Below are 24,216 nucleotides of genomic sequence, written 5' to 3'. Positions count from 1 at the left end.
CCATCAGGCCTTGTTCCTCCCTCAGGTCCTCCTCCCCCCTCAGGTCCTTCTCCTCCCTCAGACCCTCCTCCTCCCTCAGGTCTTCCTCCCTCAGGCCCTCCTCCCCCCTCAGGTTCTCCCTCAGGCCCTCCTCCTCCCTCAGATCCTCTTCCTCCCTCAGACCCTCCTCCCCCCTCAAGTCTTCCTCCCCCCTCAGGCCTTCCTCCTCCCTCAGGCCCTCCTGCCTCAGGTCCTCTTTCTCCCTCAGGCCCTCCTCCTCCCTCAGACCCTCCTCCTCCCTCAGGCCCTTCTCTTCCCTCAGGCCCTCCTCCCCCCTCAGGCCCTTCTCCTCCCTCAGGTCCTCCTCCCCCCTCAGACCCCCCTCCTCCCTCAGGCCCTCCTCCTCCCTCCTCCTCCTCCCCCAGGCCCTCCTCCTCCTCCCCCAGGCCCTCTTCCTCCCTCAGGCCCTCCTCTTCCCTCAGGTCTTTCTCCTCACTCAGGCCCTCCTCCTCCCTCAGATCTTCCTCCCCCCTCAGACTCCCCTCCTCCCTCAGGTCTTCCTCCTCCTTCAGGCCCTCCTCCTCCCTCAGGTCCTCCTGCCTCAGGCCCTCCTCCTCCCTCCGGCCCTCCAGAACCCCTCTGAAGGCAGCAGACTCAGATGGGGCTATAATTTAAAATACATTTATTTAGTGTCCATTTCGTTTCTGTTCTGTTACACAAAGCCGTTAAATAAATACATTCTCCAAGTCACTCGAGTACACACCTACTCGCTATACAGATGAGGTAGAGAAATCGATAGGCTCGCACGAGGGTTCTCGTGTGTGAATGCCCCTCTCCCCCCAGCCTACCTGGACCTCCCAAACCGAGCCAGGAGTCCACATGTGTGTGGCTGGCAGGGAGCAGGTGGCCGGGACCCGCCTGGCCCTCAGCATGGCTGAGCCCTGTGGCCCGCCCCCTGCCCCGTCCCAGAGAGGCTGATCCCTGGGCACAGTTTCTTCTAGAGGCTCTCCTGCACGAAGAGCAGCACGCTGACCAGAGGCTCCGTCAGGAGGAGTTCGCTTAGCAAGATATTCTGATATATGTTTATATATAAACAGACCAGCCAGCAGACGTTTTCAGTCTGCCTTGTTTAAAAAAATACTTCCCTTTATATTATGACATAGAGCTAAATGTGGTATCTGGTTAACAAAATATCCTTCCTCCGACTTGCTGCCTTTCCAGACCCAGAAGTGACTGAGCTCCAGTCTTGTCACGGGGGTGTGGCTGCACCCACTCTGGGCCCCTGGCCCCCACCCTCTCAGCATGCAGGCATTCACGGGATGTTCTCTGAACCACAGAATAGACTTCACTATTTACACTATAGAACAGGGACCAAGAGACCCACATCAACATAAATAGGTTTTCTTTTAAAAACACAGTCCCCAGGGTTCCTGGAGCCCATGGAACTCCAAGGAACCCCCTCACTCAGTAGTTCCTGTGTCTGCACTGCCACCCAGCTCTGTACCCACCCAGAGCATAGCCACAGAGCCTGAGCAGGGCAGGCCCAGAGCCAAAGGATCTAGGAGCCAAGGCTGCCATTCACACCAACGTGGGAAGGACAGCCTCATGCTGAGGGAGGGCACTGAGCGGAGGCCACGCCCCAGCTGACCACTGACCATGCCAACACAGCCAGAACAGGCACACACACCACAGATACATGTGGCTACACATTCACCCACATGCATGCATGCATGCACATCACACATGCATATGCACATCACACATATAGCACGCATGCGTAGCTACGTGCACATGCTCACACACACACACAGCACAGATGCATGTGTCATACAAGTCCCCTGTGCTCACATGCACACTTCTGCAGACACATACATATGCTGACACAGTCTCATGCATGCACACACTTCAGACTTGCTCACACACGTGCTCACGCATATGCTCACGCACAAACCTGCAAGCGTGTTCACACATGCATGCACATAAATGCACACATACTTCACACACACGTGTGCTCGTGCACACGTATACACACAAAACCACTTATGCAAGCACACTACGTATACGTACACTCTTGCACATATGCATGCATGTGCACACACACTCAAACCAAGCCAGGTCAGTGTAGCCCATCCATTTTCCTTCCCTGCAAAGACAACAGAGTGGCCAGAGAGAACAGTCTGCCTTTTGCCAAATCCTAGCCCCAGATTCTCTCCATCCACATGCGTCCTCACGTCTGCCTCCTCTGCCTCCTCCCGCAGTAACACAAAGCAAGCTAGGAAATGAACCCTTCAAGGGGCTGGCCCCTCCCCTCTGCTGTGCCCACCCCTGGGGGGAGGGCAGGCCACTGGCTGCCACTCCAGGCCTTAAAAACCTACACCAAAGTGGCTGGGGTGCATGCCAAAGTCTCCCAGAGTGGGGTCCACCCACTTCCCAGGACAGTCTCACTGGGGGCAGCTGGGTATAGGGGCCTGGCTTCCAGAAGCCCTGAGGGCAGTGTCCACACACAACCTGCTTTATTACTTTAAAAACAACAACAGCAACATCCCTCTTGATTTAGTGGTTTCAAATGACAAAGCAGATCAGGCAAAGAGGTTAGGAGGGGGCGTAGAGGGGAGGGACGAAGGGGACCCTCCAGACTGGGCACCACCAAGAGGAGGGGGAGCCACAAGCCTGAGGCAGGGCAGGGATGGAAATAATAATTATTATATATTAGTTAAATAAAAATAATTTAACAGTCACCAACATCACTCCCAAGAGAAGTGCTCCATGTCAGAGGGGACAGCAGTGACCCCCGCGGCTGGGTGGCCGGGCTGTCTCTCTCCTAGTGGTTTGACTCTCTAAGCCAGTGCTGGAGCAGGACAGCCCACAGGCGGCCACACAGAGACCCTGTATGGCCGCGAAGGTGCACCCGGTGCTCCTAAGAGGGAGCCCAGAGCAGGGAAGGGTGCCGCTCTCAGGAACTGGCCTCTCAGGGACGGACACAGCTTGGAAAGCATGGTGCCACGCTCTCAGGTCATGGGGGTGGGGGTGGGGCACGGACAGAGGGGATGCAGGGGCCAGATCAGGGCCACCTCCCGCCTCTGGGTCTTTGAGAATATGGACAAAGAGGCAGGGACAGCAAACCCAGCCAATCCCCGGGCTCTCATCACCATGTGCCAAGTGTGCTGGGGGCCCCATCCCAGGGACTCAGCCCTTGCAGTGTAGACCCCTCACACTGGGTGCATGGCCTCTTCCCCCTGCAGCAGCCTGGCCGGCCCCGGGGCTCAGCCCTTGCAGGTGTAGACCTCCTCACGCTGGGTGCACTGCCTGCACTCCACGTAGCAGCACCAGCGCACCTGGCACTGGCAGGGCCGTGTCACCACCCGGCTCTGGGTGTTGTGGCCACGCCCACAGCAGATGCTCTCGCAGTTCTTCTCCCGGTGGCACCTGCGGCCGGCAGTGCCCGGGGAGAAGCGGCTGGCCAAGCAGAAACTGGGCGAGTCGTCCAGGTGCACAAGCTCTGGCGTGCGGGGCAGCGGGTCGCTGCCTCCTGTCCCTGCAGCCCGGCCCCGAGGCGGCGAGATGGCGCCGGCCTCCCCGGTGGCCTCGTTGGTGGTGCTGCCCACCTTGAGTGCTGTCTCGTACTTGTGTTTCAGGCGCTTGCCCACCTCGTGGAAGGGTGCCAGCTGCCGCCAGCACGTCCGCACAGTACAGGAGCCTGACACGCCGTGGCACTTGCACGTGGTCTCCACCCCGGCCTTGATTACCTGGTAGGGGAGGGGGCTGAGCATGAGGGCCACACTGAGAGGCTGGGCACAGCCCCTGCAGATGACCCCCAGAAGGGCTCAACCACACAGCTCCCCCGGACCCAAGCCCAGCCTGGGGGACCACCACTACCCATCACCCAGGCTTCCTGGCTCTTGCACCTGTCCCTCCACCTCCAAGCCACAGATGTCCCCAGACAGAAGCCCTACATCCAGTACCATGGCCTCCAGAGTGGCCACTGCAGCACCTGTGGTCCCGTGGAGACATTCCCTCCTTGCATCCAGGGCTCACCTCTGAAGGGACTGAGCAAGCCTCCCCTCTAGCCCTGCTGTCAATGCCCCAACAGGATCCCCCAGTCTGGGCTCAGCAGCCTACTAGCCTACTTCCTGGAGAAGTGAGGAGAAATGAGTTAGCTGGCCCAGTTGGCAGAACTGGCCCCCGGATCTTCCAGGTCAGCCCCAGAGGGGAGGGTCGGTACCCCCACTTCCACACACATGCACAGAGCTGCCCTAAGGGGCCTCCTGCCTGACCACCCACACTGGGGTCCCTGGCAGCAGAGAGCGGAGGAGGCCCTCTCTAGTGGGCCCCATCCCAGGATAGGCCTGAACTCCCATGCTGCCCTCAGGGAGGGCTGGCTGGCTTGAGGGGGATTAGGAAATGTGGCTGCCCGCTGGCCCGGCAATAGAAGAGTCACATTTAATGACACTCTGCTGAGAAACCTGGACAAATTTAATTAAAACGCTGCTTACCCAGGCCCGGCAGAGCTAATGGAGCACTTTCCATATTCTGACTTTTCATTAATAGCTTACAAAGGAGAGAATGCAAAAGAAAAGAAATAGCCTCGCCTTGGGGATTTAATCTGCCCGCACCCCTCTGCAGAGGGCAGAAGGAGGGACAAGGGCTCCGAATAAAAAGGGGGAAATTGATTCTTTAATAAGTGCAAGACTCAGAAGTCTGGTTTCTCAATAAAGAGGGGCTCAGATCAGGGCTGGCTCTAATTACCTGGCCCCCTCCCAGGCTGGGGCTCCACATCCTGGGGGCTGCCTGGCGAGCACGCAGAGCCCCTGACCATCCCCAGGTGGGGCAGAGCCTCGGGGGGCCCTTGGTGGTCCGCATTGTGTGAGGACTAAGGGGACGGAGTGCTCTGTCTGCAGTGAAGCTGACAGAACTCATGCCTCCTCCTCTCGCGTAGGCCCAGGAGCTAAGGGGCTACAGGGAGGCTGAAGGATGGCCGGGAGCCAGGTACCCCCAGGTCCAGCCAGCCTGCAGCCAGCAGCCCCCAGAAGGGCCTAGCTAAAGACCTTACAAGTCTGTCCCCCGCCTCCTCCACAACAACCAGTATCTCCGTAAGAAAACGACACTCAAAGGTAAGGAGACTCCAGGGCCCCGGCTGGCACCACATGCCGGGAACACAGACCGGGAGGAGGCAATACTACACCTCCTCCTAGCCCCAGCCCTGCCCCCCACTTTTGCCGGTCCTGAGCACCAGCGGCTGCTCCCATGCCCCGCCCCCATGCTCCACCCCACCCATATGCTCCACCCCTTGCCCCCACCAAGTCTGTGCCTGGTCCCATTTCCTACCCATACCTATGCTCCACCCCATACTCCCTCGTCCCTCCCTGTACCCCGCCCATGCCCACACCCTACCCCGAGTCCAGGCCCCTGGCCCCGCCCAGGCCTGGGCCTGGCCACATGCCCCACCCTCACCCCGCCCCATGTCCATGCCCCCCCTCGCCTCCCCCATGCTTATGTCTGATTCCCATGCCCCGCCCACACCTATGCCCCTCCCCACATCCATGCCCCACCCCGCACCCTGCCCATGCCCACTCCCCACCCTGAGTCCTCGCCCCTGGCCCCATGCCCTGCCCCGCACCCCGCCCCGCTTGCCTTCACACCCACGAGGTTGTTGTGGAAGTCTACGCGGGCTCGCAGGTCCTTGCTTGAGCGGCGGCCCAGGAACTCCTTGACAAACTTGCTGCTGTACTTGAGGTTGTCCCCACAGCCGCCCCACTGCCAGGCCTCCCGGTTCTCCAGGTCGGGGGCCTCATCACACGTGCAGCGCTCCATGCGGCCCGCGCTGCACGCCTTGGCCAGCGCATGCGTCAGGCCGGCCGAGGAGATGGCGTAGAGGAAGGCGGTCTCCTTGAAGCCTGTGGGGGCACAGGGAGGGCGGATGGGTGAGCAGGCGGGAGCAACCCCCACCTCACTCACGTGCTGCTGGAGCCCCGAATGCTGACAGCATGCGGGGTCTGCAGTCAGGATCCTTGCGGGTGCGCACCGCAGGTGGGGGGCATCCCTGCCTGGGCCGCCATGTGCCCCCGGGGGTACGAGGCGCTCCTATGTGCTCCAGGCACATGATGTGTCAGGGTAGAGAGAATTCCAAGTGCATGGAGATTTAGGCTCTGCCCAGGGATCAGAGACTGCGTCTCCGACCCACCAGATTCTCCCCGGGACTTGGTGAGCCCTGCCCTGCCCCTCAGGTCCTCAGTTTTTAAACAAGGCTGTTGAAAGTCTCAGATCAGAGCGCAAGGAGAGAGGAAAAGGTAGGCTCCCTGTTCGGAGCACCAGCTGGACCTCTGCCCCTCATGCCCAGCCGCTGGGCCTTGGTCACCACCATGTGGCAACAGCCATCAGAGCTGCCTTGCGCCCTGTCAAAGCTGCCCAAATGCGCCCCGTGCTGCCAGCTACTGTTCCCCAGGAGGGGCGGGGCAGGAGGGAGGGGCCTGGCTGTTAGGGCAGTGTGGGGAGGAAGGTGGAGCTACAGGTGGGTGTGGTAGTGGGGGACAAGGGACCGGTCAGGATGTAGGGGTGGATGGAGCAGAGGATGAGCCACACAGAGCAACCCCCCCATCTCCGCACCCTACCCCCAGGTGCCCTGGGACCCAGTGAAGGGACGATGTCCTAGGGGTGCAGACCTGCTCAGAAGGTCCTACCTCTAGTGCACTCACCTCGCTTGAGCAGGCTGGCCCGGTAGCGGCCCTCCAAGGTACAGTTCCAGCGCTCAAACCGGAACTGGTACTGGCATTCAAGTGCGCTCATGCTCACCGCCTCCACCAGTGTCTCGGCCACCCCCGGGTCTCTGCGGCACATGCGCCTTTGCTTGCGTTCCAGCTTCAGCCGATCGCAGGCCTTGTAGTGTGCCTGGGCGGCGGCTTCCGGCTCCAGGGTCAGCGGGAGAATGGTCAGGGGCTCACTGCCCGTTAGCCTGGGTACAGAGATGCCAGGGTGAGGGCCACGCCCGAGGCGAGAGACAGACACACACACACACACACACACACACACACACACACACACCTTCAGGCCAGCCCAGCACAGGGGTGGGCCAAGGGCGCAGATGGACAGGGCAGGGAGGGGTACAGGAGCCCAGGCCACAAGGGGACCACATCCGACACTCTGCCCCACCCACTCCTGTGTCTGCTTACCCAGCTGGAGCATGTACTGCTGCTCCAGGACCCGCACCCGCTGCCGCCCAAAGCTGCAGTGACTCAACCCCACAATGGCCCTGTGGCCTCTGGGAGAGGGCCTGGCTCATTCCCTGCTCTCCTGCAGCCTGTACAGATGGCCCTGCAGGTCCCAGTAGGGTCTCCAGGAACTCCTGGACCACTGAGGAGCTCCCGGTCGAACCCAGGGGAGGCCCAGAGCCGGCTCCTTGTTCCCCTGCAGCTCTGACCCTCTGATCTGAGCCAAGGCCCTGACCTTCAGAGTCAGCCACCTGTTCTCAGGTCCCCCCAACCCCCATTTCAGCTGTTCCACCCAGGGGCCGACTGGTCCTGACCTCCTGCCTGTTCTGTGCTCAGACACATCTCAATGTCCCCACACAGGTGATGCCACATCCGGGCTCTAGGCACACCCAGACCCTCAGCCCTCAAGAAGGAGAGGTGCCCAACTAGACATGGGTGGGGCTCCGGTCCTCTGACATGAGCATCACAAGAAACAAGCCTCTGCACCCCAGTGACCCACAGGAGCCAGGGGCTCCAGTATTCTCAGACACTGACACCCCACATCATGTCCCATCCCTCTTACTGCTGCCCTTCAAAAGCCCCCTCAAGGGCATGGTGGCCACTGGGCTGGCTCCTGGCAGCTTTCTGCAGGGTAAGGTGCTCAGGCAGGTGCTCCTAGAAGCTGGATGGACCCAGCAATGACACAGCAGGTCAGGCTCCTCTGGGGACAACCTAGGGTAATGACTTCCAAGGCCCCTCCCTTCCCCTGCCCTGCACACACCCCAGCATGGCCTCTCCTTGGCCCTGCCTGGGCTTGGGGGGCCAGAGTGTGCTGGGGGGATAGGCATGTACCCTGCCAAGGGCAGAGCCTGTACAGGGCAGAGTTGATCCTTGCCCTAAGGACCCCAGACCCACGTTCCTGACGGAGCAGCACCAGCCTTGCCCTTCCTGGTCAGCTCCCCAAGGGCAGGAGGCCAAGGTGCTGAGACTTGGGAACCAGGCCCAAAGGAGGCCCAGGCAGGAGCCCAGCAAGGCTGCAGGGATGCCAAAGCAGAGGGCATGGGGCACGGAGGGGAGTAGGCAGGCAGGTGGGAGAAAGGAATCCCTGCAAAAGACCCTGGAGGGTAAAGCCATGAAGGACACAGAGCGAGAAGAACCATCCTCTTCACACTCAGGTGCAGTGGGCGCAAGGGGCTGGCCAGCACCCTGGGAGGACACCCCAGGGTGTTCTGGGCTAGCATGGCACCAATGGGCTGCTGGGGCTGAGCCCTGAGCTGCAGGAGAGCCGGGCTACAAGTGTCCCAGAAGCCCAGGGTGTCGGTGAGCAGAGCCCAAGGCGTGTTCCCACCAGATTGAGTCCATACACATGTTGCACAGCACATGCCTGGGGACACTGAGCCAGGAGGACCAACTGGTGTGCTGTGACCAGTGAGAGTATGGGCTGGAGGAACCCCAAAGGTCCGCAAGGCACAGACAGGCCCCATGTGGGCAGCAAGGCCTCTGGGGAGAAGGCACCTGTGAGCTTCAGCGACCTGCACCCCCAGTTCCCATTCTGGGGTCAGGGCATCCTGCCTCAGAGCATGGGGACATGGCAGGGGTCACTTCGTGCACTTCTAGGCCTCATGCCTGAGCTCAAGCGGCCCTGAGCACAAGGACAGCTGAGCTGGGCCAGGGCAGGCAGGGGCCCGGGGACCCCACACTGCAGAGTGGAAGAGCCACACTCCCCACACAAAGGCAGCTCACACGACGGAGACGTGTCCCCAGACAGGAATGTCAACAGCTGTGCCCACAACGGCGTGCCGCCACACACCGGAAGGGCTGCAGCCTACAACCTGCACAGCCCCCAGACTGGATTCTCTGAGATTAACCCAGCTCTAGGCTGGTGCCAAAATATGCCTGTGTCCAACAGGACCAACCACAGCAAGGCTGGCCCAGGGGTACCTGGGGCTGTGCTGGTGACAGCAGCTGTGGGTGTGGGGAGGGGGAGGGATGGCAGGCGAGCCCACCTCCCAGCCTGCATTGGGGTGTCAGGGCCAGCCTGCATCCTCACCGCACGTGGGGGCTGAGGATGGGGTCCCCACACACACCCAGAGCAAGCCTGCGTCCTCACTGCATGTGTGGGGCTGAGGGCAGGGGTCCCCACACACACCTGGGGCAAGCCTACATGCATCCTCAATGCATGTGGGGGCTGAGTGCGGGGGTCCCCACAAACACCTGGGGCCTGCCTGAGTCCTCACTGCATGTGGGGGCTGAGGACAGGGTCCCCACACACACCCAAGGCCAGCCTGCGTCTTCACTGCACACGGGGCTGAGGGCAGGGGTCCACACACACACCCAGGGCCAGTCTGTGTCCTCACTGCACATGGGGGCTGAGGGCAGGGGTCCCCACATACACATCTGGGGCCAGGCTGCGTTCTCACTGCACATGGGGGGGTTGAGGGAGGGGGTCCCCACACATACCCAGGGCCAGTCTGCGTCCTCACTGAGGTTGGCCTCTGCCCCAGGCCTCCTTAACTATTGGGGTGCACTCTGCTTGAGACCAGCCTGGGGCTGCAGTGGCAGGGGACAGACCCTCACAGAGGTGCCAGCAGGCAGACGGTACACGGGGTGCAGAGAACAGGGTGGGCATCAGTGAGCATGGACACTCAGGACAGAAACCCAAACACGGAGAGGAACCCTCAGAAGTGCCAGACAAAAGGCAAGAGGGTCATAAAACACTCTTGGAACACGGAAGGCTCTTTTCCATGTGACCCAGAATCCAGAGGCCCAGAAAAACGGTTAAGTGTGAGAGGGTCTACCGTGCACAGCAGCAGAGTCCCGCATCAGGGGAGATCCTGCGAGCTGGATCCCAGACCAAGAGCCAACTGCCTTTCTGTGTGGAGGTGTGGGTGTGGACAGACCCCTTTCCTGCAGATCAGCAACCAAAGGAACCAGCTGCACATGGCCATGGGATGTGGCCACACAGTTCCAGGGTGGAGTGCATCTGTGAGAACTTGTACGTGGCTCCGCCCCACTCAGAAACACAGAGTAAAACCGCCCTGGTGTTATTTTCCAGTCATCAAAGGAGCACAGGTGAGGACTGTTGTGGACACGGGGAAGAGGTCTTCCCCCCGTGGCTGGATTTCTGAACTCACATGTCTATGAAATTCACCCCATTCTCTTTCCAAAGGTGTCTCACTCACACGCTGCCCCAACACCCACTGTTGCATGAAAAGACCAGGGCCGGCTGAACAATGGGCCGCCCATGACATGGAGTCTGCAGGCATCAGCAAGCCACAGCTCACAGCCCATGCCCCCAGAAGGCCTGCACCCACGGGGAGCCCAGAGCAGAGGAGCCTGGGGACACATGCAGCTCACTCCTCTCTCCGCAGCCCAAGAGCTTGGCACACATGCAAGGGACAACGTGTAGGCTATTCAAGACCACACGACTCCACATACAACCGTCAGCCCTATGTGCTGGCCTCTTCCCACACACCCGTCTCTGGAGTCTGTACCTTCCAGGCCACAGAGCACTCCAGGCCCCGGCCCCACTGCCCACCCCACAACAGTGTACCTGCCTCCAGGCTCAATGCAGCTGCCCCCTGCCAGCAGGCATCCAGCCTGGCAGAGGCGGCCGTGGAGGAGGTGAGGCTGGGCAGGCTGTCTGCAGGCAAGTGGCCTCCTGGGCAGGCAAGCAGCACCCCATCCCCGTCCTATCGGGCAAGCTCCTTCCAGTGCTGGGCTATCTCCCACCAGGAAATAAATCCTAAGGAGGTCTAAATGTCAGCACGGCACTTGGTGACATTCAGGCATTTTCAAAGACATGATAACGCATGGAAATGTTTTGCAGCCTCACACTGAGATCCCCCAAGTCCCTCCTGCCGAGTCAGAGGGGACCACGCTCCGATCCCCACGGTGACCTCGTCAGGCACTTTTTAGTGTCCTCCCAGACACTAACCCTCTTTACTGCACAACTTTCTTCTGTGTGTGCCATTTCTCCTATCTCATTTTGCAGGCCTGCCCCTCCTGTAATGTCCTGAACACCGTCTCCTAAACGCAGGCACACCAGTGCTCTGTCCAAGCCGGGCAGGGCCAGCGGCCTTCTGCAGGCTCCTTGTTCTGGGCTCTGCCCTGGCCGGTGGTCATTGGGCTGGTGTTTTACTGGGACTGTGTCGGGAGCTCCTTCCAGCAGGTCCAGCAGGCATGTGCTGGCTCTGTGTTTGCACAGGACACTTGAGAACCCACTCGGCAAGGCTGACGCATGAGATGGGCTTGCTGGGGCACCCAAGCCTCTCCCTGCTGCTGCAGTCCGGGGGCCTACAGGTACTCCTGCCGAGGTCAGCCCTGTGCTGGCCAGTCCTGGATTCCAACAGAGGCACGACTGATCCGACGTCCAACTGGCCTTCGGTGCACAAGCCACGTGCGCTGATTCATCTCTGATGGTTTTCACCTCTGTGTATGGTCGTGTGGTCTGCAGAGAGACGAGGCTGCTGGCTTTCTTTTTCTATCCTCAGCCATCCTTCCTGCCTTCTGGCCATGGTGCAGAATCTGCCAACTGCCATGCAGGGCCCAGAGCCCCCCCCCCCCAGCTCTGTGGCCACCCACCAGCACAGAGCCATTCAGGGCACCTGTGTGCAGGTGTGGCCCCAAGGTGAGAGAGACCCACAGGCACCAGTGCCAGGAAGCGGGGACCCTCCCCACCGCTCACCCCATCTACATGTCCAAATTCACATCTCTGCCACCTCAGTGCCAGGAAGTGGGGACCCTCCCCCCACTCACCCTGTCTACACACCCAAACTTGCATCTCTACCACCCAGACCTGGCTCTCTGGAGACGCGGACACCCTACAGGTGGTTAGAGCATCAGAGGTCAAAGCCGGGAACCTACCTGTCTGCGGAGCCAGCACTCTATTGCGGCAGCACAGAAATGCTCCCTTCCCACCCAAGGGTCTGTGAGGACAGTGGGCCTCCCTGTCTGTGTCCTGGTTCTCAGAAGGAAGCCCTGGCCATTTCCGTGACCAGCATGGCAAGTTCGTCGGGTATCCCCTGGGCGCCCAGCTCAGGTTAAAGAAGACCCCTCGGCTGTTCATTTGCTACAAGCTGCTCAAAACTCATAAAATGATGTCAAGTGTCCTCAAATGTGGTCCCTGCATCTGTTGGCATGTGATTTTTCTGCTAAAACCGGAATGCCACTAACTGGATTTTCCAATGCTGGCCGTGCAGCGTGCCTCGGATGAAAGGGGTTTTGTCCTTCCTCTGTGTTGTGAGCTGTACCTTAAGGATGTCGGGTCTAGGCCGTTTGCATCTGTGTTTGTAATTTTCTCTTCCATGCTCTTCCCACTGGGTCTCAGTGCCTTAGCAAAGTGCTCACTGTCTCAGTTTCCCAGAAGATGAGTCAGATCAAAACCACATCTTCTTAACTGTTTGGTAGGACTGGCCTTTTCTGGATGAAAAGATCTCCCTGCTGATCCAATTACTTTTCTTTTTTTTTTCCTCTCCTCTTTTCCAAACAGTTTTATTGATACAATTTGCATACCACAAAATTCACCCATTTAAGTCCACAATTCAGTGTTTTGCTGCATTTTCACAGATGCGTGCAAACACGGCCAGTCGATTTCAGGGCATTTCATTGGCTCAGAGACAAACCTATTCTTCTGCACCTGGCCACCACTAATGTACTTTGTGTCTGTGGATCAGCCTGTCCTGGACGTTTCAGACAAATACGGTAGGTGGCCTTTGGTGACAGGGCTCCTGTGCTGACAGTATGTCCATGTTGCTGTGTGTCACCATATGGACAGACCGCATTGTGCTCACCTGTCCTTGGGCGGTGGACTTGAGTCATCCACCCTTTCGCCGTCATGCGCAAGCCACCGCTGCCCCTCCCGTGCACGTCTGTGCGTGGACGCTGGTGTCCACCAAGGAGCAGAAGTGCTAGTCACCATTGTTGAGGGAACTGTCAGATCGTGACCGCTAATCCGCTTCCCTACTCACAACAGACTCAGTATTTCTCTGTCTCGAGTCTGTTTCTGTTACTCCTCTGGTTTTCTGCGTTGCCTCAGAATTTGCAGCCTGGTTGGCAGGAAAGCGCTCAGCATCCCCTACTCTTATCTGCAGAATCTGTAGCGATTTCCCAGCAGCAATTCCTAGAGAGGGACCCTTCATCTCTAATGCACAGTTGGTACTTTGTTGGTTTTCGCACGGCTTCTGTTTTCTTCCTTCTGCCATGTTTGGCTTTAGCTTACTGTTCTTTTCCTCAAATCTGTGACCAACCGCTGCTGACCACATCCAGGCTTCTCTCCACTTCTGCACCTCCTGCTTCAGAATCAGGTCACCATGCAGACAGAGCCTGGGTCACAGCCCAAAGACCGTGTACAGCCCTAATCACAGCCCCAGTCATAGGCCAGGTCACCATGCAGAGCCTGGGTCATAGACCAGGTCACTGTGCAGAGCCTGGGTCATAGCCTGGAGACTATGCAGAGCCTGGGTCACAGCCCAGATCACTGTGCAGAGCCTGGATCACAGCCCAAAACACCATGCAGACCCTGGGTCACAGCCTGGAGACTATGCAGAGCCTGGGTCACAGCCCAGATCACTGTGCAGAGCCTGGAACACAGCCCAGATCATCATGCATACCCTGGTCACATCCTGGAAACTATGCAGAGCCTGGATCACAGTCAGGTCACTGTGCAGAACCTGGATCACAGCCCAGATCACTATGCAGACCCTGGGTCACAGCCTGAGACTATGCAGAGCCTGGGTCACAGCCCAGGTCACGGTGCATCAGCCTGGATCACAGCCTGGAGACTATGTGGAGCCTGGGTCACAGCCAAGGTCACTAGGCAGATCCTGAGCCACAGCCTAGAGACTATGCAGAGCCTGGATCACAGCCCTGGTCACTGTGCAGACCCTGGGTCACAGCCTGGAGACTATGCAGAGCCTGGATCACAACCCAGGTTACCATGCAGAGCCTGGGTCACAGTGAAACTCCCTCAAGGTCCACTGAGGTGGTGTGTTCTCTCCCTGACCTCCTACGTTCTCTATGCTTACATCCTGTCCTGTCGCAGAGCCAGTGATCAGACCAAGGCCCTGGCTAGGACCCCGGTCTCCTCAGCCACATGGCTGTTATTTCCTCCACAGGTCCGCCCCATTTCACTTTGTCTCCTCCTGCCTCCTTTCCAGTTACTCCTTGATAACCCATCTCCCCCTGGTGATTTGAACCTTCATGTTGCATTGCCGCTATTTCACAGCCACCCTCACAACTGCACACGTCTGTGGCTTAGTCACATCCAGTGGTGGGCAATACCAGGCCTGAGGACACAAGCCTGTGAACCCCACTCCCAAATTACAGGCCGTCGTGTATTTTAGTTCCACTGTGAGGACCCAACAGGATGCTGGACACTCCTCGGCTCCTGGACAGTGGCCTTCTGAGCATCTTGCAGCTTGTCTGTAAAGGTCTGTATTTCACTTCCCTGGGCAAGTCCCCAGCCTGCCATGCACTGTGTGCGTTTCTGCTCTGAGGTTCACCACCAGGCTGACCAGCCTCCCACAGTATCTGCATCTGCTGGCCCAGGCTGCTTTTATGGTTCCTTGTCTTGGGTGTTTTATGCTTCTAGTTCATGTTCTGGAAGCATTTTTGTTTTCTCTGTTTAGGACGACTTGGGGCCTCCTGAATCCTGCACGTGACCCTGACAAATTCTGAGACTTTTGGAAAATGCTCCGCCATTCTCTGCAAACAGGACCCCTGGCCGCCCAGTCCCTGAATCCGGCCTCTGGCCTCTGGTTCTCCGCATTTCTGCCAACACAGGCCACATTCCACATGAGTCTCCTGCCCCATCATCTGCCTTACTGGCTCTCTTCAGCTATTTCAAATCCGCTTGTACACCTTCCCCCCAGTCCCATTTGGTTTCTCCAAACCTGCCGGGTCAGTTTTTGCAGTTTCTTACTCCTTGTGGATACTCCAAGGTTATCTCCTCCCTGGAAACATGCTGAGAGCTCCCATTCGGCCTGTGACACTTCACTCTGGGTCCGCTGCCAGAGCTGGAGAGACCCACAGAGAAAGGCACCTCCACACATGCCTGCCCCGCTACCCCTGGCCTGTGCTGCTCACTGTACAAGACAGACAGAGGGCACATGTCCCCAAGTTCACATCTGCTGGGACCTTGACATGTGCTTTTTTTGGAATAAGTGCCTTAGTAGATGTAATGAAGGTTAGGATCTCAAGACAAGGCTTCCCTACACTGGGTTTTGTGCTGTTGAGGGCCCCTCCTCCTGATCAGCCTGCCGTGACACCAAGGAGACCCCACCCTAGTCCCAGCAGGCCTGGAAAGAACCCAGGACAGACACAGCTAAGTCTAGGAGCCTGTCCCCTTCCGAGGAGGGGCCTGAGACTGGCATGCTGGCGGCCTGGGGATGGGGCCACCCCTCTGAGCACCTAGCTGGTCACACACTCCCAAACCTGCCCCCTCGGGCAGCCAGGGGGCAGGGCGGCACTGCCAGCAAGGAATGGGGGATGTCCCTGTCCTCACCAGGAGCCGGCAGCTGGCCGGTCCCCAGAGTGCTTGCTTCCTCCAGCTCTGAGGCCAGGCGGATTCCAATGGCCCTTCCTCCTGCCAGCAGGCCCGGCCACCCCAAGGGCCACCCTGCCCACAAACCCAGCTCCCAGGGCTGGGCGGAGGGAGAAGAGGCCGGAGTTCCAGAAGCCACAGCGCGCTGCCAAGGAACCTCAGCCCCACCAGACAGCGTTTAATTTCTGTGTGAATCGAATTCAAAACAAATTCCAATGCCGAGAAACTGGTTCTGAGATTAACCCTCCATCCTCCCGAGGCCTGCAGCCTGACTCGGCCCTGTGTGGGGGATGTGGGGGTGCGTTGGGGTGGGTGCAGACACCAACAGAGCCGGGGGCTCCCTGCAGCCTGACTCGGCCCTGCGCAGGGGACATGGGGACATGGTGGGGTGGGTGCAGACACCACCAGAGCCAGGGGGCTCCCTGCAGCTTGACTCGGCCATCTGATGCCCAGGCCCACCAAGGAGGAGGCAGGGGCCACAGGCCATGGTAACCAGAGCAGGAGCGTGGCGAGCACCCTTGTGTTTATGACAGCTGTCACCTCTATGAGAGCTGCCGACACTCTACTTCCCCACATTCCAGGGCATCCCCTCTCCACTCCCTTGTCAACAGGCTGTGTCCACACAGGGGTGGTGAGAATGCATAGTGGATGCTCCCAGCCCAGGGGGACACAGGACTCAGCAAACTCCACTGCACAAGGCCTGGGGTCCCCGAACCCAACAGAAATGTCCCTGTCCACCCTCAGCAACCGCCAGGACAAGCAGAGCCCCTGGGACCCCAGGCCCTGAAGGCCACCAGTCAGCTGGCCTCTTTGGCCGCCAGCCAGCAGGGCAGGCTATGGGCACCCAGGAGAGCGACTGAGGCCGTCCAGGACCCAAGTCACAGGCAGGCGAGGGGAGATGAGGGAGCAGCCAGGCTGTGCCATGGCCCTGGGCCTCCCAGATAGCTAGAGTCCGAAGGAGCTCACAAGCAGGGCCGGGCAGGACGTGGGGCAGGCTCCTGGCGCCCACCTTCCTGCCTGGAGCTGGCCTCCTGCATGCCCAGCACAGCCGGGGACAGTGGGAGGGCCCCGGGGCAGCTGCGGCAGCTCTGTCTGTCCATGAGGGAGCCGGCTCTGACGTGCTCTGGTCTGGGAGCCCCTGGCAGCCTCTCTCCTGGGCCAGACCACTTCCCTGGCCGCGTCTACCTCAGGTATCGCTAAGAAAAACAAACGCAGCTTGAGGCTTGCCGTTTTCCATTCCCTCGTCCGGCCGCCAGTCTCGAGGTGCACGGCCTGCCAGCTGGGCGGCTGGGTTTCCTCCTGCGGCCAGAGGCGCCAGGCCAGCCAGGAACCGCGCTGGGAGGGGCAGGGGAGGACGGCAGGCCGGGCCCGCGGGTCACGGAGCCGGGCAGCCAGCACGCCACCCAGGTCGGCGCTGCCCTCCTGTGGAGGCCCCTGCACGGCCACCTGCCGCCTGCTAGCCCAAGGAGGCCCCTTAACGATGAGCCACCCCGCAATCCGCCCTGGCCTCAGGCCCCCAGCTTCCCCACCCATACCAGGGGGTGCTCCCAGCCCTCCAGCCACACCCCTGCCCTGGGAGCTCCAGAGGCACCCCCTGCCCCTCAGCACACAGCCCACTGAACGGCCATCAGACAGGTCTCAGGCTGAGCCCACCATTCCTGTAGCTGGGGACGTCAGGGCCAGCGGGGGTGGGGAGGGGGACTGGGAAGCCTGATGCAGCAGCCCCTCAGACCCCAGGCCAGGCTTCTGAGTGCAGAGCGAGGGAGCAGAGCCTCGGACGCACCTGCCTGGTGCACTTTGGAGCACTCAGGGCTCCCTAGAGGCACTGCAGGTACAGAGGGGCCCCGCTAGGCCATGCTGGTTTCCTGACACAGACCCCAAGCAGGGCAGAGGCCCACAGCCCTGCTTGCCACCCTCCAGAGGCATACTTGCCAGCAGGGGCCTGGCCTCGCCCACCTCCCAGACAACTGTGCTTCCACTGATACCCCTCTGGGCCTGCCGAGCTGGGACAGGCACTGCCCACCAGGACAATACACAAAGGGGCCAGTGCCCCTCCAGGCCTGGATTAAGAGGGCCGGGTGCTGGCCCTGCTGACTGGTGTCATTTTTCTGCAACCAGGAAAACCAAGCCAGGCCCCTTATCAGCTCATCGCTCGTCCTGCTTCCAGGTCCCATAGCCCCCTGGGAGAAATTGTGTGTGTGCATTCTTTTCCAGGAGAAAAGCTACCCACACACTTTTGCTATTGTCCTGGACATGGTGGGGCCCCCAGGGATGGGCCGCGGGTGGCGCCCTGGGCCAGGGCCACCCTGGAAGCCCCGGCAGAGTCCCACCAGTGCCCTCATCTGCAGAGTTGGGTCCCGGCCACAGTGGAGAGGATGGGGGCGAGATTAGGCCAGCTGTCCCCCCGTCCAGACGGCCGCCGGCTGTGGCAGGACATCTGCTCCCACAGCTGAGGGGGGCCAGGTGGCGGTGGCTTCCTCCTCACCTCAGGCTTCACCACGAGGCCTCAGGAGGCCCCCAGCCCAGAGGCCTGGGCTGGGCTGGCACTTAGCACCTGCTTCTACTGGTCTCTGTGCTGGGGGGCTGCGGGCCCCACAGAGGAGACTGGTCAGGATGGCAGGGAGGAGGGACAGAGTCTGGAGAGCAGAGATGCAGGGGCGTATCCCTACCCTTGTCCACCTGCCTCCCCACACCTGCCCCAACCCCTCTACACAGTGCCCTCCAGTCTGTCCAGCCCACCCCACGTGCCCCCTTGCCCACAGGGCCACTTCCAAGGGGCCGCACAGTCTCCCTGCTGGCCACTCGGCTGCCTGGACACTGCGGAGAAGGCCTGGGCCTGCCCTCCTGCTCAGCTCTGACTGCAGAGCTGAGCCCACTTCATGGCCTTCCTTCCAAAGGCTGGAGCTGGGGCCTTGCAGGGCTACTGTGGGCACGTCCATCCTGAGGTGTGTCTGTGGACACCATGGGCCCAGCCTGCTTCTCATTCAGCTCTAGCTCCACACCCCTGGCCCCCAGCCAGGGAAACATAGGGGACACCTCCCTCTCTGCCAGCCCCACCCCGGCCCCCCTGGGCTCTGGGTCACCCTGGCCTCACCATGAGAGGCTGACTCCCCCCACAGGCGAGCCTGAGCCCCACCCCCAACACACAGCCCTCTAGGAGCCCTTCCTCTGAGCAGCCAATAGGCACACAGCCACACAGAACCCCCAGCTGGGCTCCAGGCTCATACAGAGGGGCACCGCCACCTCCTGACACTGACCTTGCACGCACAGTCAGCCACTCCCACCATGACAACACCCTGAAGGCAGGGCAGGCTCCCATACAAGTCCCCAGAACCCCTGACCAGGCCCGTAGACAAGCCTCTAGTAAACAGAGGACCACCTTTACCACACAGTCATGCTGGGGGGGGGGGGGGTGGAGACCCATTGTGAAGGCCCATGCACAGCTGAGAGACAGCGTGCCGGCTCACACTCCACATTCTCCTCCATCTAGGAATAAACCTCTACATATATAAAGAGCTCTGACAAATCAACAACAAAGACCCACAACCCAGCCAAGAGCTGGGCGAAGAAACTGAGTAGACATTTCTCCAAAGAAAACATAATGGATGACTAACATGCCCGTGAAGGATGCTCAACATCGCCCATCATCAGGGAAATGCAAGTCAGAGCACAGTGAAATACCACTCCACACCCGCTGGGATGGCTAGAAGAAAAGGCAGAGCTGATCAACACACTAGAAATAACAAGAACCAGACACACAAGACCAACACACAAGAAATAACAAGAGGATGTGGAGACACTGGACATTTCTGTATTGCTGGCGGGAGGGTAGCATGGTGATTACCATACGATCTAGCAATTCCACCTCTCAGTATACATACCCGGGGAACTGAAAACCTACATCCACAGAAGAACTTGTACACTGATGCCCACGGCGGCATCACAAGAGCCAAATGGTGGAAGCCAGCCAGGTGTCGGTCAGCAGGGGAGTGCACGTAACAAACTGCTGTGCATCCACACAATCGAACACAACATGGTCACTGAGGGAATGAAGCACGGATGCATGCCACAACGTGGATGAGTCTTGAAAACGCTATGCTCAGTGAAATAAGCCAGACACCAAGGCCACGTGCTGTATGATTCCACTTATGTAAAACGTCCAGAGCAGGCAAATCCACAGAGACAGAAAGTGGATTAGCAGTTGCCAGGGGCTGGGGTTGGAGCAGGGGGAGGCAGGATATGAGGTTTCTGGGGTGATGGAACGCTCTGGAATTAGATAGTGGTGCTGGCTGCACAGCCTTGTAGATGTACCAGAAACCACTGCACCGCAGGCTCCAACAGGGTGACTCTATGGGATAGGAGTTCCATTTCAATCACGGAAAGGCAGTGGGCCCTAAACGCCCTCAGGCCCCATTCACTGCAGCCCAGAGCACCTTAGCTGCCTTTGACATTGCCTCGAGCACCCCACGCACCAATGCCTGGCCTGGCTGGGGGAGCCTCCTCCATACAGGCCTCCAGGCTGCCTGGACCAGACAGACCTCCCAGCAGGGCCCTGCTCCCTGCTCCCTCCCCCAAGCCAGCCTGCAAGTGTCACCCACAGAATGCAGATTGCTGGGGCCAACCCCAAGAAAGGGCCTCAGGGCTCATGACAGCCCTTCCTAGCTCTCTGAAGATGACCCACATGGGAAGCCTGAGGCCTCCACTCCCCCAGAAGCCCCCGGATGTAAGTCTACGGGCGGCCACAGGAGCTTCTGCTGGGGCTGGCTTGGCACATGCAGGATCTCTAAGAAAAGGGCAGCGAGGTACCAGGGAGCCCAGGCCCGGCTCTGCTGGACCCAGCCCCTGGCTCCATGCTTGGGGGAGCACCAGGGCTCCTCGCCCTGGGTTTGGGGGCATCCCTTCCTGAACAGATTTTCAGCACACACAGATCACTCCTCGACTCCATGTTCTCACCTATAACACCAGAAGCAGGGGCAGGCAAAGCTTTCAGCCCACCCAGGTCCACAGGGCATGGGGGGGTAAGGGTCTGAGTCTGTTTCCCAAACTCGCCAGGAGACCTCAGGCCAGCCCCTTTCTGCTGGGAGCCAGGCCCCCCTCCTTCCAGGAGGGCATCAGGCCAAGCCGTCTAGGCCCCTGGAGAACCAGATGGAAACACCACCTGCTAATCACACCGCCAAGAAGCAGGGCCAGGCCACTGAGGAAGAGGGAAGAGCCCCTTCCCCGAGGCCAGGCAGCGGCCCAGAGGGTCCTGCCTAGTGGCCAGAGGCTGGGAGGGCAACGGGAACAGGCCGGGTTAGGTTGCAGCCTCAGGGAGGGGGCAGGGAGGGCTCCCACCGCCCACGTGACACCCCACCACCCGCCCCCCCAACCCCAGGCCAGCCTCTCTCGGTTTCTGGCCTGTAACAGGAGCTGCCCTGCCTGCCTGTGAGCCTCCGTGCCAGGCAGAGTTCTCCAAGAGGGGGAAGGGAGAAAGAGGACCTGAATCCCAGCTCCTTCCTCCTGCTCACTCTGCACACCAGGCTGGGAGGGAAGCCCCCAGCCCCAGCCCCAGGTCTGCACCAGCCCAAGTCCAGCCCAGCCTCAGCCCCAGTCCAGCCTCAGCCCCTGTCCCAGTCCCAGCCCCAGCCCTGACCCAGCCCCTGTCCCAGCCTCAGCCCCAGCCTCAGTCCAGCCCCAGTCCCTGTCCCAGTCCAGCCTCAGACCCAGTCCAGCCCCAGCCTCAGACCAAGCACTGACACTGACCCCACCCCAGCCCCAGCCTATCCAGCTCCAGCCCCAGCCCAGCCCCTGCCCCAAGCCAGCCCCAGCCCAGTCTATCCCCAGGCCCAGGCCTGCCCCAGCCACTGCCCCAGTCAAGCCTCAGCCCCATTCCAGCCCCAGCCCCTGTCCCAGTCCAGCCTCAGATCCAGTCCAGTCCCAGCCCCAGCCCTGACCCATCCCCAGCCCCTGTCCCAGCCCCTGTCCCAACTTCAGCCCCAGTCCCAGCCTCAGTCCCAGCCCCAGTCCCAGTTCAGCCCCAGCCTCAGACCCAGCACTGACCCTACCCCAGCCCCAGCCCCAGTCTATCCCCAGCCCCAGCCCCAGCCCTGCCCCAGCTCCAGCTCCAACCCTAGCCGCAGCCCCAGGCCCTGCCTCAGCCTTGCCCTGCCCACCTCAGGCTATCTCCTTCCCCTGGCACTTCAGCCCCTGCCACTTTGCTGGGCCGGGAGAAAGGGCCCCAGACCCAGGCCCAGACAGTCACTGCTGACCAGAAAGTCTGGGCCTCCATGCACAGACTGGTCCAGAGTGTGTCTTTCCCCCTCCTCTCTTCCCAGGTCTGGCCCCACCTTGGGAATCAACCCCTGAGGTGCTTGCTGGGCAAAGACCCATAAAGTCTACTCTGCTCTGCCCATCCTGCTGGCACCCAGCAGACCCCACCCCAGGACCTCTGTCCGTCGGTGGTGGCAGGGCCCCCAGCAGAGCCAGCTGTCCCCTGGCCATACATCTGCCTGGTACACTCTGCACAGGACAGCCTTTGGGGCCAACATGCTGGACAAGAGGGCTGGTCAGGGGAGTTCACAGGGGCACCAGGCCCTCTCCCGCAGGCCCGTGAACTAAACAGCAGAGCTCAACAACTTCCCCAGAGGTAAAAAGTCTGGAGGCTGCCCGTGGTAAGGGTGGAGGGCTTCCAGCCAGGACCCGAGACCCCCACCTCCCCTCTGTGGCTCTGACCTCCCCAGGAGGAGCAGGGCTGTCAGCAGGGAGCCGCTGGGAGCAGACAAGCCCAGGGTGTGTCTGAAGCCTGGTGAGCAGACCCGAGGCTGGGCCGGGAGAGTGGGGAGGCACAGCTGGCTAACAGGCCGCCGTGACTCACCGTGGACCTGCGGCCAGACGGCCATCCTCTGACCCTCCCTCTGCCCGCGAGGGCGAGGCAAAGGCTGCACAGATGGCGTGCAGGGGCGTGCCAGCCTCTGCACAGCCGAGGCCCCAGCCAGGAGAGGGCTGCCGGGTGGGGTCTCCAGGGGAAGTAGACACGGAGCTGACCCTGGAAGACGACCCAGGAGAAAGGAACAGAAGGAGAAGGGGGGGAAAGAAAAACACAAAGGGAAAGTTTCCCATGAAAATATTTTATTTTCTTTGAGAACAGGATACACCTGCAGGGCTCCTAGCCCAGTGGCCTCTCCCCGCCCTGACGGTGCCACATTTCTGGACCAACGGGGCCCTCTGCCGGCCAGCCGCCGCGCGACGGCGTCCAGGCCCGGGGCGAGGGAACAGGTGACGGGCGGAGGGCGGCGACCAGAAGCAGCCACGGGGCGCCCAGGGCAGGGGCCAGAGCGAGAGGGTGGGCCGCGCGGCTCCAGGGGCGGTGCCTGGGCAGCAGGAGAGGAGTCCAGAGACCCCGCGGGGGTGCTGGCGCCGTGCCACCCCCGGACCTCCGGGTGCCCATCTGCGTGGCGCAGCGAGGGAGGGTCCCCAAAGGTCTCTGGGCTGGACATCCCAGATCTGGGGGACAGGGGCGAGGAAGTACAGGGCAGGAGCGAACGGCCGGGAGCGACGCGCAGGAAACACGCACACTGCTACTACCGAGACGCGCTCCGGGAGGCGACCCCTGAGACGGCGGGGGGGGGGGGGGGCGGCGTTCACGGCCCCGGCCGGGCCCTGTGCACCGGTCGGGTCCCACAGACGCGCTCCCGCGGGGCCGGGGCCCGAGCGGCCGTAAGAAGCAAAGCGCAAGAAAAATAAATGCCTCCAGCTTGGAGTTATTTTTTTTTTTTTTTCCTCCTTTGGGGCTCGGTGCAAGGAACATCTGGATTTTGTACGTATTTTTTTTTGTTGTTGTTAAATTAACTTCTCGAGGAGAGAAAGGAGGGGGGAAGCTGCAAGGCGGGTGGGTGGGTAGGGGCCGGGGGAGGCTCCAGCCGTTCCGCCAGAACTCGGCGGCCTAACAGGGAGCCAGGACCAGCTTGGGTCCCCCAACTCCGGGGAGCCCCGCACACGGGCGCGTCGCGGCCACGACGGCTCCGGGGTCACGGGGGACCGCGGCCCCGCCGCCAGCCCGTCGTCGGGTGCGCCGGCCCCTCTCCCCACGCCGCGCCGCCAGGACGCAAACAAACAGCGCCCGGCAACCCACCGGCCCCCAGCCAGCCGGCTGGGGCCCGCGCACCTGGGCCGCCCGCCCCGCGCCCCGTCCCCGCGCCGCCCGCACCTACCCGAAGTAGGCGGCCGAGGGGCGCAGCGCGGCGAGCAGCAGCGTCAGCGCGAAGGCCGCGGCCAGCCAGCGCGCCAGCAGGGGCCCATCCAGCATCTTGCCGCGCCTCGGCGGCTGACCATCGCGCTCCCAGCCCCGCGCAGGGCGCCCCGCGGCCGCCGCCCTCTTATAGCGCCCGGAGCGCCGGGCCGGGGGCGGGGCGCCGGCCAGCTGGGCCTGGCCCGCCCGCACCCAAGGAGGGGTCACGCCGGCGCCGGGGGCGGGCCGAAACCCGAGCCGAGCGCACCGCCCCGCCGCGCCGCCGCCCGGCCCCTCGGGTGTCG

The 24,216-nt window shown here is 61.1% G+C and overlaps 1 protein-coding gene across 1 annotated transcript; it reads right to left on the bottom strand.

Moving 5' to 3' along the window:
- Positions 1-644: 644 nt before the first annotated feature.
- On the bottom strand, positions 645-24,065 carry WNT9A (Wnt family member 9A). Its single transcript, XM_043584679.1, has 4 exons — positions 23,895-24,065; positions 6,672-6,928; positions 5,611-5,873; positions 645-3,725 (listed from the first exon to the last, which is right to left on the bottom strand). Exons 1-4 carry the CDS (start codon positions 23,987-23,989, stop codon positions 3,243-3,245), a joined length of 1,098 nt encoding a protein of 365 aa, XP_043440614.1. The 5' UTR covers positions 23,990-24,065; the 3' UTR covers positions 645-3,242.
- Positions 24,066-24,216: the final 151 nt, after the last annotated feature.

Source organism: Prionailurus bengalensis, chromosome A1 (assembly GCF_016509475.1).
Source record: "Prionailurus bengalensis isolate Pbe53 chromosome A1, Fcat_Pben_1.1_paternal_pri, whole genome shotgun sequence".
NCBI classification, from domain to species: Eukaryota; Metazoa; Chordata; class Mammalia; order Carnivora; family Felidae; genus Prionailurus; species Prionailurus bengalensis.
This window is presented reverse-complemented; position numbering and strand designations above follow the sequence as displayed.